This window comes from Mizuhopecten yessoensis, unplaced genomic scaffold (genome assembly GCF_002113885.1).
Source record: "Mizuhopecten yessoensis strain PY_sf001 unplaced genomic scaffold, ASM211388v2 scaffold716361, whole genome shotgun sequence".
NCBI lineage: Eukaryota > Metazoa > Mollusca > Bivalvia > Pectinida > Pectinidae > Mizuhopecten > Mizuhopecten yessoensis.
Window position 1 is genome coordinate 151,492 of NW_018480078.1, and position 25,601 is coordinate 177,092.

The 25,601-nt window shown below is 35.7% G+C and overlaps 1 protein-coding gene across 1 annotated transcript; it reads left to right on the forward strand.

The window, feature by feature from the left end:
- The first annotated feature begins 691 nt into the window (after positions 1-691).
- On the forward strand, positions 692-10,987 carry LOC110443852 (nicotinamide N-methyltransferase-like). The gene is made up of 4 exons (XM_021488280.1): positions 692-805; positions 8,554-8,706; positions 9,716-9,917; positions 10,334-10,987. The coding sequence occupies exons 2-4, from the start codon at positions 8,571-8,573 to the stop codon at positions 10,755-10,757; spliced, it is 762 nt and encodes a 253-aa protein (XP_021343955.1). The 5' UTR covers positions 692-805; positions 8,554-8,570; the 3' UTR covers positions 10,758-10,987.
- Positions 10,988-25,601: the final 14,614 nt, after the last annotated feature.

Sequence of the window (25,601 nt, forward strand, 5' to 3'; positions counted from 1 at the left end):
TAGGCCCAGCCCCCGGACCTTCGCGGGATTCTTCCGTGAATCCGCAGAAGGTTCACATGCAAAGCCATGAATTGCGATGTCGTTGCTTTCTGAGGACGAGGAGAAGACCAGCACAGCTCCCCCGAAAAAGAAAAAGAAGAAAGATGATTTTGCAGCAATTTTGCTAGAAAACCAACACCAGTACCAAAATCTGTAAACTAAACAAATTCCAAAACTTCTAAAAGTATTCGGTGTGTCATCATCAGACGACTCTGATTAGAAATAATGAATCCCAGACAATGAAATTAATATCCTGATAAAGTGACGAGTTACAAATTTACTTTATTAGTGTATGTGGTTAATAACAGTATAAACCTCTGGTTTTTAAAGATACAATTAACAATTAATGTAACAACCTTACAGTACACAACAGCATGTCAACAACAACATAACATAATGTTTTGGTCTCTGTTGAGTATAACATATAGATAGATAGATAATAACAAAAATATGAATAAGAAATTATCAATCTTTATCATGCTAGTAAAGCATGACATTACCCATGGCTTAGAGGTTTCGCATACCAACCTCCACCCCAAAAGGTATATTAGGAGGTCTATAGACTGTACACAGGAGGTATTTCTTATTTGGAAACTGGATATCTGTCCAAACCACTTCACCCACCGCAAATTCCAAGTCAGCTCTACGACGGGTGCACAAGAGACTGGACGTGTAAAAGCTATCCCCCACCCGAATATCCACGGTCTTTGCGGAACAATTCATAGCTACTTAGGAGTATATCGTCGTCTGCCATAGATATATCAAGGTGAGTCTCGCTGACACAAACAATATCATAATCAGTTGCTACATGTTCTAAATACAATAACTTATTTCTTAGACTGCGAATGTTCAAATGAAATATAGAGATAGCTTTACTATGATTTGTAGGGCCTGGGTTAGGATGAACGTCATTACAAGATAGAAGGAGGAGATGTAGTAGGAGAAGGAAACTTGAGTTGTTGATAACACTAGATAGGGTGAGATGTACAGCGTATAGGAGATTTACTATAATATACATTACACCTGACTTGCAGCTTGTAAATATTTGTTGTAAATCAATGTGGAATAACAACTTATGTTGAGACAATGCACCGTGTGTGCGTTGGTAGAAACAACCGACCGCCAACCGATACTGAACTAAATCATTACCCATGATCGTCAAACGTTAATACAGCGTGTATAAAGAGGCGGTCGACCGTGAACACCACGCGCACACATAAGTATTTGACTACACAACGAAATCACTCAGACATGAAGGTTCGATAGTAGGGGTCAAGATAGGACAGGTCAAAGTTGAGAAAGGTGAAAAGGGGAGGTAAAAACATATAAACAAAGAATGTTTTAGCACACATGGAAAATAAAGCTAAGATGTTAGGCTGGATGGTGAAGTGCCTCAATTTGTTTCATGATACTAATGTATATAATGGGACAATAATGCTTAATTTGGTTTACATTTTTAGAGATGTTTACATTATATATACAATCATACCCACAATATATACAATCATACATATATACAACCATACCCAATATATACAATCATACCCACATATTCTCACACACAGCTATACTCGTTTGTGTGTTCTACATGCAAACATACAGATTGTCACAATTTCCCCATTATCTTACTGGTTTTCTTTTTTAAACACATATAAAACATATGTATTCCTATATATACATACACAATGTACATCTTATATACATCATAACTAGGGTAGCAGTATAGAGTAGAGGGTTGTGGCCATGGGTGATATTTTTGTTAAATGGCTAACCCCTGTATAATATGTAAAAAAAATATAAAAAAAACTGTACTAAAATTTGTATAGGCATGATGAAGTGGGCTATGTGAGCTTCACATTTGTAAAAAAAAAAAAATTTTGGTTCGAGCATAAAAATTTTGCCATAATCCGAAAGGGTGCCTACACATGAAAAGCTAGCTTTACAGGAGGTAAAATTTTGACAACAGCACACGATGCAAAATTGCAAAAAATCAACTTTTACAAATTTACTGGGACCCAGATAATTCTGCAACCAGGTAGGTAATCTTTCATTTCAGACAGAACTTATGAAAATATTTACTAGTTGCGGGGGTAAAATTTTGGGTCAAAAATAGCAATTTTTGCCATTTTTTGTAATTTTTGATGTGGTTACCATGGTTTTCACACAAGTGACATACATAGAAAAAAGAGGTTTATACACTTCTCAGTACTTTATCTGTATTGTAAATGTAATGCAGTTTACAAATATATATACATGTATACATGTGTTGTGTAGGGTAAATCCGCTGTGTTTACATTTCCTCGACATGTGCCTTGTTTATCAGAGTCGGGCCATTTCTACTGTATACTGCTACCTAGATACTCATATACATGTATTATCTACAATATACAGCCATTACACAAAGAGAAGTGTAAACATTGTATATTACATTTAATACAAAAAAATGCGCTGAAATGGTGAATTTTAGCTTGTCTGTGTTGGAGTGCTAAACTTATGCAAGGGAATCTTGACAACTCAGTCATTCATCTTAATTTATGTGGTTATCCAGGTCTGTTAGATCAGTTGTATATATGTTTGCAGTACTTTTTTGGATAAAATAGTAATGTACATTGTGTGTATATTGCAGAATTTTTTAAATTATTTCCATTCTCAAACACTCGTACACCGAGTGCCTCGGGAATGTATTTTTTTTCCATAATATAACTAGTAATGTACACACAACTCCTAAAACATTTTATTAGTTACTATTCATGTTTATTGTTTTATATATACTGTACACCTTCGTATACAACATATTTACATGTATATCCATATATTTCTATAAATCTTTATATAAATACATTTATACTTCATGTATACATGAAATTATATGATATAACCATGCAAATACTTCGCTGGTGTACTTACATTTAGCTAGGATATTTATAAACCTTATTCAGGTACATCAGTATACACCACAAAATTAGTATTATATATGTTTACAATATATTGTTGGAGAAAATACAGTCAAGTGTACTGTGTGTACTTTGTAGTCATTCATGAGGTTTCTGTTCCATTCTCATACACTCGTATACCAAGTGCCCTGAGAATGTATTTTTCCCCGTTAGTATTATATAAATACAGCAAAGTGCCTTGCGTGGACATTGTAGTCATTCATGAGGTCTTTCCATTTTCATACACTCGTATACCGAGTGCCATGAGAATGTATTTTCCCCCGTTAGTATTATATAAATACAGCAAAGTGCCTTGCGTGGACATTGAAGCCATTCACGAGGTCTTTCCATTCTCATACACCCGTATTCCGAGTGCTCCGAGAATGTTCTTTTTTTACTTGTTATTTACACACAACTTCTAAAATTTAAAACATTTTACTTATCGACTTTCTCCATGTTGATACTGTACAACAGAATCATGTTCGTTGACCGGCGTTGACTCACAAAAGCTGGAACACTCAGATTCACCAGTTATTCTTATTCACATACATAAAATATGTACATGTCAATATATATTCGGTATAATTATTTTAAGTAAATCTATTTATACATTTATGCATATGTATTCATTACTGTTCATTATACTCGTTATTGCACGTTAACGTTTACAGTGATTAAATTATCAAGCAAAATTGAAAAGAAATAAGGAGACATATTTTCTCTCTTTTCAACATACATGATTGGGTTGATGAGGGTTATACATGGTGGGAAAATAGACACTTTCATGTTGGTGATGATGCATGCTATTGCTGTTTGTTCTGACTGTTACATGTGTACATATATATTTATTCTAATTGTGTAAAAACAGAAGTTGCTTGATCTTTACTTTGTTAAGCGAAACTAAACAAAATTTAGACAATCATGAAAACTTCTTATGTAACTGACAATTAGATTTGTTTTTACATTTGTTCATTAATTTTGGTTTCAAGACACAAGCTAAACGTGTCTGCATGACTTGCTACACTGGTAGAGTACATGTAACTCGGTGACTGTCAGATCTCGCAGCATCCTCAGTAACGAGGGATGGGATCACTTGCAACAGATGAGATAGGTTTTTAATCAGAACTTTGTCGGTGGTCAGTGAGGTCTTTATAAAGATTCGTCCGTCTTTGCTCCAGTAGGTGTCCATGGTTTTACTCCTGTTGAGTTGTTTCCATTGAATCGTGAATTACACTCAGCTTCACTATAAATAGTATGTAATCATTCTTGATTATGATTAGTTATGTAGCTTAGAAGTTAGTTTCCCCACTTGGGTCATATCGTCTGCTTTTGGGAGTATCCCATAATGCCCATTATGGTTTCGAAGGTAAACAAATATCTTCATCTGCCGTAAGTAAAGTTACCTCAAATACGCAAAACATCGGCAGTAATAATTATTTCATTAGTATGAAATGCCTACCAATCGCTTTGGTGGTAGAGACGACATTTCTGATGTGTCTGGTGTGTGGAGCGCAAGTCTGACTGCTCGACGTCAGTCAGAGAAATGAGTCGCTTTTTCGTTGGTTGGTTGCTTTTTCGTGCATCAACCGGCTTTATACTTTCTGCCTGGGTTGCATCAGCCAATCAGCATCGATCAATGACGTCACGTTTGAAGTCCGCCAAAGAATTTTGCGGAATCATGATGTTTCCGATTAAAAATGTTCATAGCAATAACACATCGCTTATTGAAGCTACGAAGGATCTAGGCATACTTCGTTTATATTCAAAGGTAAGCTATAAGGTCTGAAATCGTGTCTGAATCGAAGTTGACGAATCTCGCCAATTTGAACGGCATGTTCGAGCCACAGTCGTAGCTGGAAAATAGATATTTGAAATTTCTCTTACAAATACGTATTTACTTCAAACTAACTCATGTCTTATAACCTGGGTGAAATCTAATTATCAGTAGACAGTAAATTCGTAACAACTATACCTCACTAGTCCTGTCAGCCTTGTATCAAACTAGAACTCACCACTATAGTATACCTCTCCGTTCTGTATCACACTAAAACTCATCACTATAATACACATTAAATCCCGGTATCAAACTCACCACTATAGTATACCTCTCCGTTATGTATCAAACTAAAACTCATCACTATAATATACCTTTCAACCCTGTATCAAACTAAAACTCATCACTATAATATACCTTTCAACCCTGTATCAAACTAGAACTCATCACTATAATATACCTTTCAACCCTGTATCAAACTAGAACTCATCACTATAATATACCTTTCAACCCTATATCAGACTAGAACTCATCACTATAATATACCTTTCAACCCTGTATCAAACTAGAACTCATCACTTTAATATACCTTTCAACCCTGTATCAAACTAGAACTCATCACTATGATATACCTTTCAACCCTGTATCAAACTAGAACTTGTCACTATACTTGTCTGTCCTGTATCACACTAAAATTCCTTTTTATATTTTCCCTGTCAGTCCTGTATCGAGCTAGATACCATCATTATACTAAAACTGTCAGGCTTGAATCAAACTAGAACTCACTACTATACTATACCTGTCATTCCTGTATCAAACTACATGCATAACTTATCACTTTACCTGTCAGTCATGTATAAAACACGAACTCATCACTATACACCACCTGTCTGTCCCGTATCGAGCTATAACACATCACTATACTATACCTGTCAGTCATGTATCAAACTTAAATTTATCACTATACTATAATTGCCAGTCCTGTATTAATCAAAAACTCATCACTATACTACACCTGTCAATCCTGTATCACACTAGAACACATCACTATACTACACCTGTCAGTCCTATATCACACTATAACACATCACTATGCTACACCTGTCAGTCCTATATCACACTATAACACATCACTATGCTACACCTGTCAGCCCTGTATCACACTAGATCACATCACTATACTACACCTGTCAATCATATATCACACTAAAACTCGTTACTTTATTATTCCTGTCAGTGCTGTATCGAGCTAGATTCCATCATTACACTATAACTGTGAGGCTTGTATAAAACAATAACTCATCACTATAATATACCTTTCAGCCCTGTATCTAACTTTAACTTATCACGATACTTTACCTGTCAGTCCTGTATCAAACTCTAGCTCATCACTATATATACTATACCTGTCAGTCCTGTATAACACTAGACCTCATCACTTTGCTACACCTGTCAGTCCTGTATAACACTAGACTTCATCACTTCGCTACACCTGTCAGTCCTGTATAACACTAGACCTCATCACTTTACCATACCTGTCAGTCCTGTATAACACTAGACCCCATCACTTTACTATCCCTGTCAGTCCTGTATAACACTAGACCGCATCACTTTACTATACCTGTCAGTCCTGTATCACACTAGACCTCATCACTTTACTATTCCTGTCAGTCCTGTATAACACTAGACTTCAGCACTTCGCTACACCTGTCAGTCCTGTATAACACTAGTCCTCATCACTTTGCTACACCTGTCAGTCCTGTATAACACTAGTCCTCATCACTTTGCTACACCTGTCAGTCCTGTATAACACTAGGCCTCATCACTTTACTATACCTGTCAGTCGTGTATAACACTAGACCTCATCACTTAGCTACACCTGTGAGTCCTGTATAACCCTAGACCTCATCACTTTGCTACACCTGTGAGTCCTGTATAAAACTAGACCTCATCACTTTGCTACACGTGTCAGTCCTGTATAACACTAGACCCCATCACTTTACTATACCTGTCAGTCCTGTATCACACTAGACCTCATCACTTTACTATTCCTGTCAGTCCTGTATAACACTAGACCTCATAACTTTGCTACACCTGTCAGTCCTGTATAACACTAGACTTCAGCACTTCGCTACACCTGTCAGTCCTGTATAACACTAGGCCTCATCACTTTACTATACCTGTCAATCCTGTATAACACTAGACCTCATCACGTTACTATACCTGTCAGTCCTGTATAGCACTAGACCTCATCACTTTACTATACCCGTCAGTCCTGTATAACACTAGACCTAATCACTTTACTATACCTGTCAGTCCTGTATCACACTAGACCTCATCACTTTGCTACTCCTGTCAGTCCTGTATAACACTAGACCGCATCACTTTACTATACCTGTCAGTCCGGTATAACACTAGACCTCATCACTTTGCTACTCCTGTCAGTCCTGTATAACACTAGACTTCATCCCTTCGCTACACCTGTCAGTCCTGTATAACACTAGACTTCATCCCTTCGCTACACCTGTCAGTCCTGTATAACACTAGACCCCATCACTTTACTATCCCTGTCAGTCCTGTATAACACTAGCTAGAACTAATCACTATAATATACCTTTCAACCCTGTATCAAACTAAAACTCATCACTATAATATACCTTTCAGCCCTGTATCTAACTTTAACTTATCACGATACTTTACCTGTCAGTCCTGTATCAAACTCTAGCTCATCACTATATATCCTATACCTGTCAGTCCTGTATAACACGAGACCTCATCACTTTGCTACACCTGTGAGTCCTGTATAACCCTAGACCTCATCACTTTACTATACCCGTCAGTCCTGTATAACACTAGACCTAATCACTTTACTATACCTGTCAGTCCGGTATAACACTAGACCTCATCACTTTAGTATACCTGTGAGTCCTGTATAACACGAGACCTCATCACTTTGCTACACCTGTGAGTCCTGTATAACACTAGACTTCATCCCATCGCTTCACCTGTCAGTCCTGTATAACACTAGACCGCATCACTTTACTATACCTGTCAGTCGTGTATAACACTAGACCTCATCACTTAGCTACACCTGTGAGTCCTGTATAACACTAGCCCTCATAACTTTACTATGCCTGTCAGTCCTGTATAACACTAGCCCTCATAACTTTACTATGCCTGTCAGTCCTGTATAACACTAGACTTCAGCACTTCGCTACACCTGTCAGTCCTGTATAACACTAGCCCTCATCCCTTTACTATCCCTGTCAGTCCTGTATAACACTAGACCGCATCACTTTACTATACCTGTCAGTCGTGTATAACACTAGACCTCATCACTTTTCTACACCTGTCAGTCCTGTATAACACTAGGCCTCATCACTTTACTATACCTGTCAGTCGTGTATAACACTAGACCTCATCACTTTACCATACCTGTCAGTCCTGTATAACACTAGCCCTCATCCCTTTACTATCCCTGTCAGTCCTGTATAACACTAGACCTCATCACTTTGCTACACCTGTGAGTCCTGTATAACACTAGACCTCATCACTTTACTATACCTGTGAGTCCTGTATAACACTAGACCTCATCACTTTGCTACACCTGTCAGTCCTGTATAACACTAGACCTCATCACTTTACTATACCTGTCAGTCCTGTATCAAACTATAACTCATCAGTATACTTCACCTGTCAGTCCTGTATTATGGTTCTGATGATTGTTCTGATTAACAAAAGTTTGTATGTATATAATTCGCTATGTAAAACCCCCACTTAAAAATGCCCTTTTTTCATAAATGACAGCCCCTTTAGGTGTTCCTATGGAGGACCTGACGGAAACACGTGATTATGCGAACTTTGACCCCTACTGGTACGTAGAACACTTTAATGCCACGGATGAAGCATTAATCATCATGCAGACGGACCTAGATAATCTCCATAAAATATTCACCGAATGTAAGTCATCACTGAAATTAAGTAGTTATCTGTAAAGGTTATACATTTTTTTCTAAAAAAATACATGCTTGTATCTGAAAAATGATACTGATATCAATTACAGCAACATGAAATGAATTAAACCATTTTTTAGACCTCACGTAAAAAATGGAGTCACACTAGAAGATGCTTTTGCTCTCAATGAGGGCATTCAACTGTGATGTTATAAAAGGGCAAACTTACTTACCTCCTATAGTCTCTCATAACGGGTCAACTAATTCGAAACATTTTTGTTTCTGGTGTAATAAAATATATGAAAAATTGTTTCGGCAAAGATAAGAGAAAGATGTATATGTATCACCTAACTGACTCATTTTACAATGTCATAGGGCCATGTCATAAATATCGTAATACACACGTGTAATAAAACCTGATGGTGCTGCGATTAGTGCAAACCGTGGAAACATATTCTTACGCCACTACAGGTACTATTTATATTTTACTGCATTTAAAACTGTTTATCATTAAACATAATGAATACATATGAAACTACTTTGCACTGCACGGAACGATTATACTAGAATCGGGGAATTTTGGTTTTGACGTCTAAAGATTCAGCTGATAACGCATACGTGAGTTTGAAGTTTTGTTCAAATTATAAATGTAATGTGACAATTATAATCTTATATTCGTGGCCATATCATACTGAATTTATCAAAGCTGCAGTCACATGACGACAGTGTCCACTAACGACGTTATCTTCACAACAATTAAGGTCAAATGTATGACCTCAATTATCTGTTGAGTAGTGAATATTTGATTACAAGCTCATTGTTTACTTCTCTAATCATGACTAATACCTATATATTGATGCCCCTGAAACTGACATCTCACTGAAATGGGATTAAACAAGACATGGTATCATGATTCTACATCAGGTCTATTGCATTGACACTAACATTTAATCAACACGATCTTGTCAATGTTTTTTTGTGTACAATATTTGTGAAAATTATTTACCTTTCTTCAGACAATATTGGCGGTAAGCGTCTGCTAGATGTAGGCACTGGTCCTACAATACACAGTGTGATCTCGGCTAGCCGTCACGTGGACGAGATTTTCCTTTCTGACTACGCCCCACAAAACCTGGAATATTTGCGAAAATGGCTTAAAAAGGATATATCTGAACCAACAAAGATAATCGATTACGTCATCAGCCTCGAAGGTTGCAAGTAAGCATACTTTCTATTTCTGAATAGTAACTTCAAATTAACTTGGTTTGAACAGGTTTCTATCAGATTTGTTTTGATAGCTCGTCCCCTTCCTTGAAAATGAATTCACAATTGAACAAATAGGCCTGATCATAATGTCAAAGATGGAAACATTTCTAAGTTTAACTCGGCACTGACAAATTCACACGCGTCAATATTTTGCTTTCTCAGGCTGAAATATATTTAACCAGCCTTGTAGAAACTCAAATGTTCCCCCTGTAAACATAAACCCATAACAGGAAACTATCCAGGTTTACATCATCCAGCCAGAGATATGTATTCATTCAGAATTGTCCAATAGTTTGAATAAAATCGATTGAAGTATCCCTCACAAATGTTGTTTGACAAAAAATAATTGCATGCTTTTTTATATAAAGGATGACTGCTGAGGAAAGAGGAAATCAAGTCAGAGAAAAAGTGAGAGGCATTCTTCCGATAGACGTGACGTCAGAAACCCCACTCGGAAGTGCCTATGACGGGGGTAAATTTGATGTCATAATTTCGAGTTATTGTATTGAGGCAGCGGTGCTTGACGTTACTGGATACAGACGGTGTATCGAGCATGTATCTTCTCTTCTGAATAAAGGCGGGGTTCTCATCAATATTGGCGACTTGGAGGGAGAATATTCTCAAGTTGGGGCGTATAAGTTCCAAGGAGTGTCGATAAATAAACAGGAAGTACAATCAGCAATGGCTCAAGCCGGATATACCATCAAACTCTACTCGGAATTCCCTGTCACTGTTGAGGAGGCGCGATACACTGACACAAATGGGTACTACATTGTTGTCGCGACAAAATGATTCTTTTCAAAACAATTTATTTTTCTGTTCTAAATCATTAATTACGGCATTTCTTCAGGCTAAACTTAAAGTGCGGTTCAATAATTGTCTTGCCTGTTTAAAACTACCAAAAGCCTGTATTTATATATTGTTGGCACTTAGCTTGGCAAAAACAGATATTTATATCTTTTTGTCATTTAAACTAACAAAAACAGATATTCATATCTTTTTTGACATTGGATCAAATAAAAAGGAAGAATTAAACTGTCTCCATTTTGGCGAATTTGGAAATAACAATTATTTTTCACGGATATTGTTATTCTAATGACACTACGGATTTCTCGACGAACTGTTTCTTTATGCTTCTGGACATGAATATATAAAAACTCAAATACATTTATAGCTATACAGCTTATACAAGGTTTTCGTCAACTTCATAAGATCATTGTGAAATATACTAATTTCCATTGGTGATTTGAAAGATGAGGTTGTTGGCTTTTGTCCATTACTGTTACAATTGGATTCTGTTGTCACTTTCACGCAGTTCTCGCTTTGAGGACGTTACATGGATTTGACTTCGCTACATGGCGGATGTCCGCGATAGAGCAGCAGATGCTTACTCTTCCTGAAAACGTGGTTTTACTCTCATACCCTTTCAAGAGTAAATCTTTCCTTTGTTTGTATTTTCATAGTTTTCTCTATTTTGATCGGGCTTTAGTTAAATGTGAATTATACTGACTCTACGTTATTTCCTCTTTTAGTTGCTTTTGTTTATGTTTTACTTTTTACACATCTTTATGAGCTTTTATTTGTTGTTTGTTTTACCAAATATTGGCGTAATTTGACTTTGATCTTATGGCTAATATTAGATAAACAGCTATTCGACATTCATAATATATTGTATCTTTTAAAATAGTCAGAAAAGGTAGTACATGCGTATGCATGTGCTTGTTTAAGAGCATAAATGATACATATAAATCATTATTTTTTCATGTTTGTGCTTAGCGCCGAGACATTTCACCATCGTACTGTTTTGTTTCCTTTTGAAACTATAACATCTATTATCAGGAACTTGTATTTGTTCATATTTAATTCCATAGTTTAATTCTTTTTTCAATCTTAGATATTCATATTTCATTAAATCCATTTACCATTCCCATCTCTTATACCTCAGTCAGTCTCTTTTACGTTAATAGTAAATATCACAGTCTTACTTTCTTTCTCGACCATCTTTTTCATTCTATTTCACACTCACCTCGTTAAGTGTCCTACATCATATAGTAGTGGGAGTTAATGTCTATTGTTAATTTTGCAGATTTAGATCATAGTATATATTCCATATTTCTAAAGTATGTTGAAATGTTAAAGACTTACGGTAGTGTTTCTGCCCAAATTCGAACTCTTAATCGATAGAACTAGGGCAAAATATGAACAAAGGAAAGATTTATATAGACATCACTAAGCATGTATAAGGAAGATAAGACCCGATGTTAATATGAGTGTCTTCTGATTCATTGATTATGTAAATGTCGAATCCAAGTAATGTTCCATTCTCGCATCGAGAACTCGGGTAGTGACACCAAAACGCAAGGCACTGTAATGAGCATAATGAAAATCATCAACCTTCACACAGAAACTGCGACATGTAAACGCCATAAAATGGGGAAGCAGGGATGTTGCTATAAAGCAATGGAAAGTTGAAACCACGGCATTTACCGTACTGCGTATAAGTAAGCAGTCCATGTTGGTCATGTTGTAAGTTAAGATTGAGGAGCGCGCCTTAAGTTGAAGAGTCTATGTTGTTCTTGATTTTAAACTCTGGAGGGTGTATATGATCGATCTAGTTAATTAATTTCTTGTAAAGAAAAGACAGAACATCTTCGATTTATCTGAATATGAGATTAAAGGACTTGGCTAGATTTCCGTTACCAGTCCTGATAAGCTCATACATACGAACCTCGAAGCTCTTTACGTAGAATACACTTCGGATTTCAGTAAATATCTCAATTGACGAATTTTAAAATTATTTAGTCCAACCTCAATCGATCCACATCAACATTATTATGATATACAATATTTGTAAAGCGCCTGATAACTTTTTTAGATTTATCTTAGAAGTTTTATAATGAACACAGCAGCAAAACAATCAGCATGACACGTATAAATGTGCATATGTGTATGAACATTATTTAATATATACATGATATGTATATATTTATATATCAATAACATCAAAAACGAAAATCTGCATGAAGTGAAAATCTAAAACACAGACTTAAGGATCCCCGTGTTACTGCAAAAAGCTCCAACTACGCATTGAAAACTGTTTTCCCAATATTACTATATTTTCTGAAACATACCTTAAGGGATTTTCATGAAAAAAACCCAATGGTGAAATAAACAAAATATAATCAACAACTGTGTTATAAGTAGAAAAACTTCAGCTGGGCTAGGCTATATTTGAACCCAGGAACTCATATTGTTATAGTGTCACTCTATCCGACTAAGCTACCTGTACAACGGAAGTGTCTTGGCCTTACTGTGTTATATTTATACATGTATTTAAAACGAAAATAAGGGGAGGTTACTACATATATTTGAAAAACCAGACAGCAGTGGGAGAGGGATCCTTAAACGAGTTTCTACACCCTATTTGAAAAAAACACCAATAATATAACGGCATAATCAGTTTATTTAGATCGAACATAGCACTATTACATGTAGTAGAGGAATAATATTTGTTAGCTTGTATTCTTAATAATAAATACATACATTAATGATTTTACTTACATAAAACTGTATGATCTTACTTACATAAAACTGTATGATCTTACTTACACAAAACTGTTTGATCTCCTTAACATCAAACTGTTTGATTTTACTGATAAAAAAACTGTATATCTTTACTGACGTAAAACTGAAAATCGTACTTACATAAAACTGTATAATCTCCTTTACTTAAACATGTATGATCTTACTAACATAGACATGTATGATCTTACTTACATAAAACTGTATGATCTTACTTACATAAAACTATATGATATTACTATCACAAAACGTGTATGATCTTATATTAAAATATATGATCTCGCTTTCAAATCACTGTATGATTAATTTACAAAATAACTGTTTGATATTACTTACATAAAACTTTTGTTTTTATTACATAAATATGTATGAATCTATATGAATATGTATGATCTTTCAAAAGACTATGATGTTACTCATAAAAAAAAAGATTTTACATTAAACTTATGATCTTACTTATATTCATTCAAATGGAGGGGATGTCTACTATAAAATAACTGACCAAGGTAACACATGAAATATTACCAATAAAGTTCAACACTTGAAAAATCATTATGAAATCCAACAGCGGTAACAGCAGTAACTGTGCACGATTTCAGCATTGATCCGAGCTAAGTCTTGTTATTGCACCTCATTTGAAATTTCCCATCGATTTACTGATACCGTTAAAAAAACAATATTTTAGCAGTTGTGTTATTTTAGCCCTTTACTTTATCATGACAGCATCAAATTGATGTTACAGTAAATTATAATCTATTGCATACATTGTGGGGGTTTAAATAATTAATGCGCCAGTCTCAAAATTCGATAATGTTCGTATATAGAGTAGACTCCCCTGAATGTCGTTTTGGATATAACTGAGAATTTCGTTAACTGGGAAGATCGGTCGGCTAGGGCAATATGATATCAATCTGAAGTCAAGGGTTCGAATCCCAGTCTCTAGCCCTCCTTAACTGTTTTTTTCACGCTCGTAACGTTGTCGGTGATTACTTTTTGTTTATTTCATCTGTTTTTGTTCACAAAAGTCCCGGATTTTTTTTTTCTTTTCAGAAATGATTCACTAAAGCTTAACTCATGCCGGAGAAACAGTTTCCAAAGTTTGGTTACAGTTAAAGGCAGCGATATAGGAATCCTTAAATTGTATTTACTGTTACTTGATAACGTACGTGAATAAAGTATTATTTCCGGATAGTCATCATCTAAGCCAACTGTAATGTACATGTCACCTATGAATAAGTTCAAGCATTTTCATTTATTCGCTCCAGATTCAACTTGGGAGTGTTGCAAGTGTTCAAGGACACCAATGTGACAACAAGCTTCACGTGAACTATTGGAGCAATGGCCACTGGGAAATGTTCCCGGACAGATAGGGTAGACTTGCCAAGGACACAGTCAATACTTTGTTAACATCAGTGATGGACATGGACACGTTAAACGCGAAAGTCACTATTTCACAAAAATCATTTTCCAGCGAACGTTTTTAATGGTTTACAGAAACAAAGCTGAAATTTGCAACGTGTTTCCTGGCCTTTACGGGGCACGTGAGAACGGATGTCACAGATGTTACAAGAAACGCTTTACGCCCTATATGTTTATTTTATTATCTTATTTATTCGTTTGGTTAGGGTAGAAGGTGCTCATAATTTTGGTTTAAGTGCCTCGCGTTCTCGTAATATCAATCTTCCGTTTTGATGTTGTCTTTCTGTGTTTACGCTGATATATTTGTTTCTAATTTGGGAACCATGGGGAAATAATTGGTGTAGAGGGTTTTATTCAAATGCATGAACGCAAAATTAAAATTAGCCTCACTTTGGCTTTTAAATTTAGTTATGGCATGTTATGAGGGAAATATTCAATATGTTTCTTCAATTTACTGGATTCGGTAAAATCCCCAGTAAATCCTTAAGCAATGATGACGTCTCTAGCGAGGACCAGACATTCACAAAAGCCATTTCCAGTAAAAGTCAGAAGAGGCGAGCCGTGTCAGCTACAGTTGGGAGCAAACTGAACTTGGTATCTAGTGCATTTCGTGGTACACACGTAGTGAACAAGGAAATGCACTTGACAAAACATTGAAGTGCACTCCAGTTCACTTAAGTGCTAACTCAAGTTCACTTCAGTGTTAACTCCAGTGCACTACGATGTTAACTCCAGTGCACTACAGTGTTTACCAAAATTTAAAAGACCGAATTACATATTTCATCATTTTTTTTATATTGTAATGGGTTCCTTTGTGATAATGAAATTGAAAGAGAAAGGAATGATTCATGCAACTGAATATTTCATGATATCGAATCAACGATACACATATTTTTTGTTTGTTTTTTGATTACTTAAAAATGTCAACTGAACATATACATGAACTGTACATAGAGAATTTGTACACTATCTCTTGTGATTATAGAAAAATCTATAGATAGCTGTACTAGTTCAGAGGGAAAAGTTTAACAGTACACTCAATCATAGTTAAAGTCACATCACATTTCATATCAATGTTGTATTATCAGGATGGGGGATCAGTATCTGTTATATGTGATATGGGTAAATGTGGAATGATTTCCTAGAAAATTATACTTTTTAGCTTTAATTAACCAAGGAGACAAAAACTGCAGAATATGTTGACATTATACATGATGTTAAAAATGGAGACTATTTCAAATTATTGACTAAAACGATACTTAGTCGAACTGCAGTCACATAGGTGTCGGGTTTTGGGCCTGTCATTCAACGGCATCATGAATATTAGTACCTGCAGGTAGGTATACGGAAGGACGAGCATATCAATGTTAAGTTAGGATTGAGTTTGTATCTTCTAGCTGTGCTTTAGGTGATTTAATGAAAACAAGTTATCATCGCGAATGAAATTTTCACCAAACGTTTGTGAAATTTCCTTTCACTATATTGAACTGCTGTTACGCAAGAAAATGAATAATTCTTGTTAACCTTGTTAAAAAAGCTATTGCAAGACAAAGAGGAGTTAAAGAATTATTGTCTGAAATCATATTTTACTTATAGAATCTTCCACTATCTTGAAGGTGTGACAGAGAAATCTCGAACAAGAGGGATGTTTTTTCGGTTGTTTAACCCGACATTAGGGCCAAATATAAGTTCAAAAATACATTTGAAAACAATACTATTCATTATTTGTGATCTCTTTTATCCTGATTTGCCCATGACCATTCATGTCAAGAGCTGATTGTGACGTCATAGTACTGTTTCTTTTCACGTGCATCTGTCAACAAATGAGAGAAAGAAGAAAAGTTAACAGACCTGTAAAACGGGAGGTAATTCTATGAATTGTTGGAAAAAACATCTTGAGGAGTTTCTCAATACGAGGTCGCATTGACAAGCCCGATCTATACACCCAACAGAGTTTAAAGTCAAGGACACCATAGACTCTTCAACTTCAGACGTTTCTGCAATCTTTGCCTACAACATGACCAACATGGACAGCTTACTACTAAGAAATACGGTAAGCGGGACGGTTTCAATATTCTGATCGTGAACTTTCCATTTCTTGATAGCAAGATCCCTCCATCCCCGTCAAATGGTGTTTAATGTCGCTGATTCTTTGTATGATATGAAGGTTGATGATTTTCATTATGCTCATTAGAGTGCCTTGTGGTTTTGTTGTCACTTCCCGAGTTCTCGATATTACTTGGATTCGACATTTATATTATTAATGAATCAAAAGAAGTTCACACCTCCGGAATACCTTGTCTAATATACTGTACTTTTGCAAGGGTCTCCATATAAATATGTCCTTTGTTCATATTTTGCCCTAGTTTGATCGATTTTGTGATCGATTTCGGGTTTTATTTTTACACTTTGGTATTCTCCCGTTGTTTGTTTATTCATAGTGCACTAGAGTTGTCGGTTTATACATCGATAGTCTAATTGATGCGAATCCTTAATTGTACAAAGCTCATATATTCTTATATGTTCAATATATACTTTATGGTCTGTATGTTTACATCATTTGAATATAGTCTATATAGTCTAACCACGCTTAGGTCTAACAAAACATCTAAATGTATGTAAATGGTCGCTATTTTCATGAAATATCTCAATGAATAACTTTGACAATAGGATCAAAGCAATGTGTAATTCAACAAATATAAATAATATTAGAATTTTATTTAACATCCTTATCGAGGGGGGGGGGGGGGGGTGGGGGATTCATGACGTCACTGGATGTCTCAATGTCATTAGCAATACATTGATTTGAAGAGAAGTTATCTTGAAATAATGAATTGAAGCAATATTGAGTCTATTAACAGTACTGTTTGTGGACACCAGGAACTGTATCAAGAAATGCTGAGCTAAAATGTTGTCCACTCAAGATGTACAGCGTCTGATTGACTTCACACAGTCAGGTCTTTGTCTAGATTTAACTGTATGCCTGTTTATTAACGATTGCTCGAAGAGACTCCATATTTTCATTTTGTCTCACCTCAGCAGGCATATATTGTACGTCAATTTACGCCAGGGCGTATTTAACGTTGATATCAGGTAAATATACGGACGGCATACTGATGTCTTAGACATCATGTCAAATCTATGTCTAATCGAAACTATAACATACAAATTTCAAACAACAATATTTTATGTTTGGGAATATTTTTTTCAATTGTTGTTGTTATTAATATGTTGTTTGCTCTTTATGTACCATACTTAGCACATTGGTAGTTTAACTTACTTTATATTCTCTAACAAGTCAGATCTTTCACAATTCTTGACCACTATGCATATGTCTAATAAAAGCAAATAGTCCCCGGTGACCTAACATGCACTGAAAGGTTTGTTATAAGCTTGAAACGAATTCCATTACCAATTAAATGTAATTAGGGGCATTGTCTTTTGGTGGACGCCAGGGAGGTGCCTTAGGCCCTTATACCGTTTTGGGTACACATGGTACTTTGTTGTGCGAAATGAATACTTTCCACCTCTTTTTTTTGGACTGAATTTTGCATACATATCTGAAATAACACCACTTCTTCATAAATTTTGGTATACAAGATTAATAAGAATGAAAAATCTTATATTTTACGTTAACATTTTCACAAAATCTTCGATTAAACTAACATTCTGGATGAAAAATATTATTAAAGCACTACATGAAAGAAAATTATCCTTCCCAAGTATTACGATGCAAAAAATACGTTTTTTTTTCAGAAAAAAACTGTTCAGACTAATATTCAATTTGTCGACCCCCATGCTGTAATTAGGCTTATTTATCATCTAAATAATTAGTAGAGTGATTCAAATTTATAATTCTGGATGTATAAGAGATTGGAAAAAATCTTAGCAGCATAAATCTCTGAAACGATACACATGAAACGAAAGTTATGAGGGGGCAGGCTCCTGTGTAATTTTAACATAGCTGGAAATAGTCCCTTTATCAATCCGATAACAATATCTGACTATTTGGGTGCCTTCCGGAGGAATGCTTTTGTATTGTATCATTATCCGCAAACAGAAATATTTCTATAATTTTATACAAATTAATCAATGCTCACTTAAAAGTATATAACGTCACTATTAATATTGAAATAATCCGCGGACGATAATCTTCACGCGCTGGAATTTGCCTTTGTATAACATATTAAATAATGTATAGATAATGGTGAGTGTGATAAGGAATGCACAGATTAGTATCATGAACGTATTGCAGCAATTAAAAGTGTACATATACCTTTGTCATCCTTCTAATTTGTAACACTCTTTCTGATTGGATATCTTGCCGGAATCTATATTTCTATAGACCCCGCTCTGCCTGGGTCTATAAAAGCACGTGCGATTGGAGATACCTCACACTAGAATATTTCTGCATAACAACAAAGATGGCGTCCGACACACTCAAGCGATCGAGGTTTGCCAATCATTCACATAATGAAATAGCCTACAAGAAATTTAAAACGACAGCAACTTCAACGAAACAGAGAATGAGGGGGCCGCTGGGGTGCTTATAACAAGACGGTTGTGTATTGTCCGAAATATTGCCGAAAAGGTGTCCGGTAGGGGCTATTTTGGTAGCAGTCAGGTAGAACTCACAAAGTGACTTATAATTTTGTAGAAAAAAATAGATGAAAGAGTGTCATGGTGACAAATTCCTTATGTCTAGGTCAGGAGGGGTCTACAGGCTCATAGACCCCTTTGGTCTTTATAGACCAGACGGGGTCTACAGGCTCATAGACCCCTTCGGTCTTTATAGACCAGACGGGGTCTATGGGCCCGTAGATCCCTCCTTACCCAGAGATAACGAACAACATTCTTGAAAATATATAGTCGTAACTAAACAACAAAAAGAAACTGTATGCAGATCAAAGTCATCATTATTTCTCATCACTTTAATATAAAGAAAGATGAACGCAGAACACAGATATGTGATTGTACCTTTACAATTTGATAATACCTATATTATGTCAATAATGAATTACACTGCACCGCAAAGCTGTAGTGCCCTCTAAGGACTCATCCGTGATACAGAAAGGTTGACATCCAAATCGGTAGATATTACCGAGATATCGAGATGAGGGGGCTCAAAGAAGCTCGCACATCTATAACTAAGTACTAAACGAAGCTTAGCTGAATCGAGTCATTTCGGTTACATATATATCAACTAATTGTTCATACACTTACAGCGTAGCCGAATCAACATCGATTTGCGTGGACAACTCGTACACCTTTTGTGTACATACGCTTCACTGGTCATTTGTCTTATGAAGGTGACAGAGTACATATCGTCCTAGTCATCGAAACGTCACATATAAACACTTACTGGTTGTGCTACATGAATCTTTTCTCAATCCATACTTACCAACCCGATGGAAATGTTATATAATGTATATACTACTATAAAAACCGAAAGGGGTGCTTAAAATCCCGTACTTATATATACATATATTTACATTTGCATGGCATTGTCACTATATAGCCTCTTTGAAAGCTGTGTCGTTGATGGGACTTTAATTACCATGCCGCACGAGACATAATTACCATGCCGCACGAGACACAATTCTTAGCGTATTAATTACAACACTGACCGGAACTATAATATCCAATGTAAATAAACATGACGGCTGCTGAAATATCGCTGAGCATCGTGAGATTTGATAATGTCATTGTAAATTTATGTGCAATATAAAAAATAAAATAAAAAACACTTTTATTACAACGAAAACAAGACCAAGGTCTGCAATATCGTACAAAATGCACATCGGTTGAAATCACCAATGCCGGCAATGGAAACAATTTTAACGCTCATGCAATTTATCAGTAATATCGTCTGTTACACTGGACTGATCAACAGGGGTTCGTTATAAATGTCTGAAATACACATATTCTATAGACCTACTGACACATATGTTACAGACCTACTGATATGAGTCACAGCACACATAAACATTCGTCATTTCAGACATTTGTAACGAACCTGTGCTCCGTCGCAAGATCACTCACTTCAAACGCTATCAGTTTCACGTGCTCGGATCCACGGTTCCTCAGTTTCAGACGACATGTCAAATAACGATGCTGTTATAGAATCTACCGACTGTTGTCGGGTTCCCATACAATCAACAAGTACATTCACACAAAATGAGCAAAGAGAAAAGTTCGAATTACCTTCCAAAAATAACTCCCTCGTGCAGGACCAAATCGAACTACAACGTGATCTGGATGCATTGTAGCTGTGGGCATCAACATGGGGAATGCGTTTTAATGTTAAAAATTGTCATGTAATGAGAGTGAGTCGGTCTAAACAACAACATGAACACTTTTACTCGTTAAACAACCAAATTCTACAGCAAGTTTCGGACAGTCCCTATTTAGGCCTTACTTTTAGTGAAGATTTGAAATTCAGCACCCATATCAACAAAACTGCCAGAAAAGCTAATTCCACCCTCGGATTTCTCCGCCGCAACCTTAAACACAGCCCTGAATCCCTAAAGAAAACAGCTTACATCGCACTAATTCGTTCGGTTTTAGAATACAGTGACACAGTCTGGGATCCAGCGAACCAGAAAGAGACAGATACCATTGAATCGGTTCAACGACGTGCAGCCAGATTTATATATAACAACTATGGACGGAAATCAAGTGTAACTAAAATGTTAGCAAATTTAGGACTCAAACCACTAGCAGAAAGACGCAGGGAACATCGGCTAGTGTTGTTTTACAAAATTATTTCAGGCTTGGTGGCAATACCTCCGGACGATTATTTAACTCCAAATTCACAAAGAACTCGCCAAAAGCATACCAAAACTTACCAAATCATACCTGCAAATTTGGACCTTTTTAAAAATAGTTTTTTTCCAAGGACAGTCAAGGATTGGAACAGTTTAGACCCGGGTCTTGTTTCGGCTGATAAGCTGACCACTTTCAAAAGAACTGTGTGCCTTGACTGAGCGCACATCGCGTGGACATGTATTTATACAGATACAGATACAGATAGAGGTCAAGGTCCCATTCACGGTGTTCACTGTATTTGTCCATGCGCGAAATTTGTTCCGGGGGAAAATCGAAACAATTTCAAATCTAACTTTCAGCACAGATTTCTATTGAAAAACTGGAATCACCCTATAGACATATCATACGCAATTGTATTGATATTAAATTGTGGAATAAATTTGAAGTGTTTGTTAAAATGTCAAAGTACTACTTTGTTTGCCAATCAGCACGCGAAAATACGCTGTTCAAACTATTGAACGAAATTGTGTGGACTGTCGATAAGTTAAATTATAAGTTAAAAAAGAACATAAGAGGCAGTGAAAACGTAAATATAAGTATTGAACTGTTTTTGTATGGTATTTATGATCTATTTGAATGACACAGCTTTGCAAGCAAACAAATCATAATGCGCTAGCGCGCATTATGTTGTTTGCTTGCAAAGCTGTGTCATTCAAATAGATCATAAATACCATACAAAAACAGTTCAATGCTTAATTAGTAAATGAGGGGAGAACTGGTTTATTTCACATTCACAATGGGTAAAGAGTGTATATTATGAACCGTGCTACTACATTAAAGAGATTACTGTGGTTATCAAGTTTACGGGGACTAAGATCCACCAGCAGACTATACCAATCTCGTATCTAGAAAGATGAAAGTAATTAAGACACACGCGTGTGTCGTACACTTAATTACACTACATAAGATAACAAAAACTATTGATCTCGTTTTATATATTTAACCAAACGAAACTTTGTGTCCATTAATGGATTCTGGTTATCTAATACATACGTGAAAGGTCTATTGTGGAATGTTTACTTTATTAAGTACTTTAGTCTATTCAATCATCCCAGCTACCAAGTAAACATATTTGGTAAACGATTTAAAGTGAAATCTCAGTTTGACAGACAATATCATATGTCGTATTTGATTTGTACTGTTGGAGCCTCACCATGTTTTGGAACTGTCTGGCCGCTCTGCTTCTTTACGTGACTGATTATCACGGTAAGATTATACATGTAGATACATCATCCTGACTGGTTTAACTATTTATATTCATTAGTTTTGTTTTATTTGATAAAGTTAACGAATTAACAAGATGTCATTATCAGATGTCATTTAGAATAGTAGTACGTACCACCATACGTATCTAGTATAATATTAGGAATTATCTTTGTTTCTGAGGTTTGTATTATTATTTTTTGTACCCGCACAAAATGTGAAAGTGTTCATCCGAATATTCACCTAATATATAAAAGGTGATATGTCACTAGCTAAAATTACAAGGACTACGTTCAGGTAATAAGTCGATCTGGAATACTCCCCGAGATTTCTTTAGGAGTCGTATGTGCATCTCTCGTTTTTATACTCTGTTTTTATTTTCTTCCATATTGAGTTCGATCATGATTTTGTTAACACTTCAAAATTATCTAGATTTGTTAAAAATCGTAGAAGACATTAGTTTAGATTGCTAGACCAGACCGGTATATTTGTGTTTCCTAAAATCCGTCGTATCAGTAATATAAGAATATATGAATTTCTCAACATTTGTGATAACGATTTCCGAGTTATTCTGATTCCACGAAGTTTGATATCGTGATCAACTGTGCTGTCTTTCAGTTTTTGGATTATCATTTATTAAATCATAATGGGTTATTTTCATCTGATAGAGCACAGTTATAAAGTCTTGTATAACGTCAAAGTTCACCATCGATGTTCATATATGACAGTACATTCCCGTATACGTTTTACCTTCAATTACATCTGTATGTTTTCATTAGGAGGATACGCACAATGTCAAACGGGTGCCGAGTGGTACTACGACTTTCAGTACGGAGATATCTGCTACTGGATTTTAAGTTTGAATATACCAAGGAATGCCGCTAACAGTAAAACCGAATGTGTGAGCGAGAACGGAGATCTGGCCTTTATCCCTAATGTGTTGGCTCTCGACACGGTATTGCGGTTGTTATCGAACAATGGTGTAAACAGAAGGTAAGGATCCTTTTGTCTCAATGACAAAAATCAAGATTGATACTGAGTTCAGTGATTTATAACTTAAACACAGTCAGAGTACAAACAAAACCCCGTGTCTGATGATCCTAGTGTTTGAATGAACTACATGCATTCCACTATATTATGTCAATTCTTGTGTTGTCAGTTTTTACGCTGTTGTTAAAATCTACATCAAACCGACTGAAGAATCTGCATTTCGAAATGAACAATATTTATGGGTTATTATTTTCATACTCATATCATTTTGTTTTAATTGTTACACAGCGAGTTGGGTAAAATATATTTGTTCAAAGGGCCTGTTTCCAGTAATGTTAATTCTCCATAGGAGCCTGCCCCCGTATAATTTCTTATCTAGCTCAACTACTGTTTTTTTCTTTTCCGAAGAATAATTTTACACCTTTCCACACCCAGATTTCATAATTTCAGTGAAAATGTATTTTTATAAAGTTGTCAATTTCAGCATCAAAGACATAAGTTCGTAAATAAAAGAAGGTTATCTCGAAATTGTAATTCGCAACATAGTATAAATTTCTTTTGATAAATATTTCCAAAACATCGTGTTTATTCATAAAACATAAAAAAAAAAATTCTCGGATGAAAATGCACTTGCAGAGACACAATTATGAAGAAAAATGCCATAAAATTGCAATTTTCTCCCGTTATATAGTTTTGGATGCAAATTTCCATCAGAAAATCGGATAGAGCTTTACTTGTTTCATATGTGTACCAAAAATCAGCTAATTCCATGTGGTGGAACGTTCTCATATCGCCGCCTGAATGTGGTTGTAAATTGAAAGAAAAGGGGAAATGAGTAACAACCTTGTCTGAAACCCTATTATATAGCTTATTATATACAAACTTTTATATTGAATATCAGAGCGGATATTTTCATGACAGTTTTATGATGTGTAACGACTAAATAAACAGTATCGATATAAAGATTTACACTGAGGACACCCTGATACATGAATACTGTTCTATCTCAAGTTGTCCTCTTCTGAATTTTCTGATCGTGTGGCCTTGTACATTTATCCGTATCTTCTTGTCTTTGTCTATACGTTTACGGAATCATTGACTCGACGCTAGCTATTCTTGTCTCACTTTCCTTGTTTTATTGTCCCATCTCCAAAGCGTTGTGGCTCTGTCAGGGTTGGGACCCTGACTTGTCTCACTTTCTTTGTGCCTGCCGACCACGCCACATCGAATAGATAGATTATCCATATGAAATACTTTATTTTGTTCTAAGTAATCAATCAATTCTGCGCTTCTTGGAGGTATTGAATGTGATTTATTATATTGTCTTGTTATTTTGTGTAATTAGTTGTTCGTTATTTATCACACATTTTCGCATAATTGTACCAAACTACTAAGTATTAGCTGTTTACAGCAATCATCGGTGGCTTGCTATTTTGTTACTTTATCGACGCTTCATAAACCAATCGTTATTGTTTCAAGATGGAGGGTAAATGTGTTGGAGAAGGGTGTCAAGTATACTTCAAGAAACGTAGTGGCAATAAGAACAGAAGTGCACGCAATGTAAATAGTCCACAATATAAATGGCTCCTAGATACGCTGGTGCAACAAGGATTG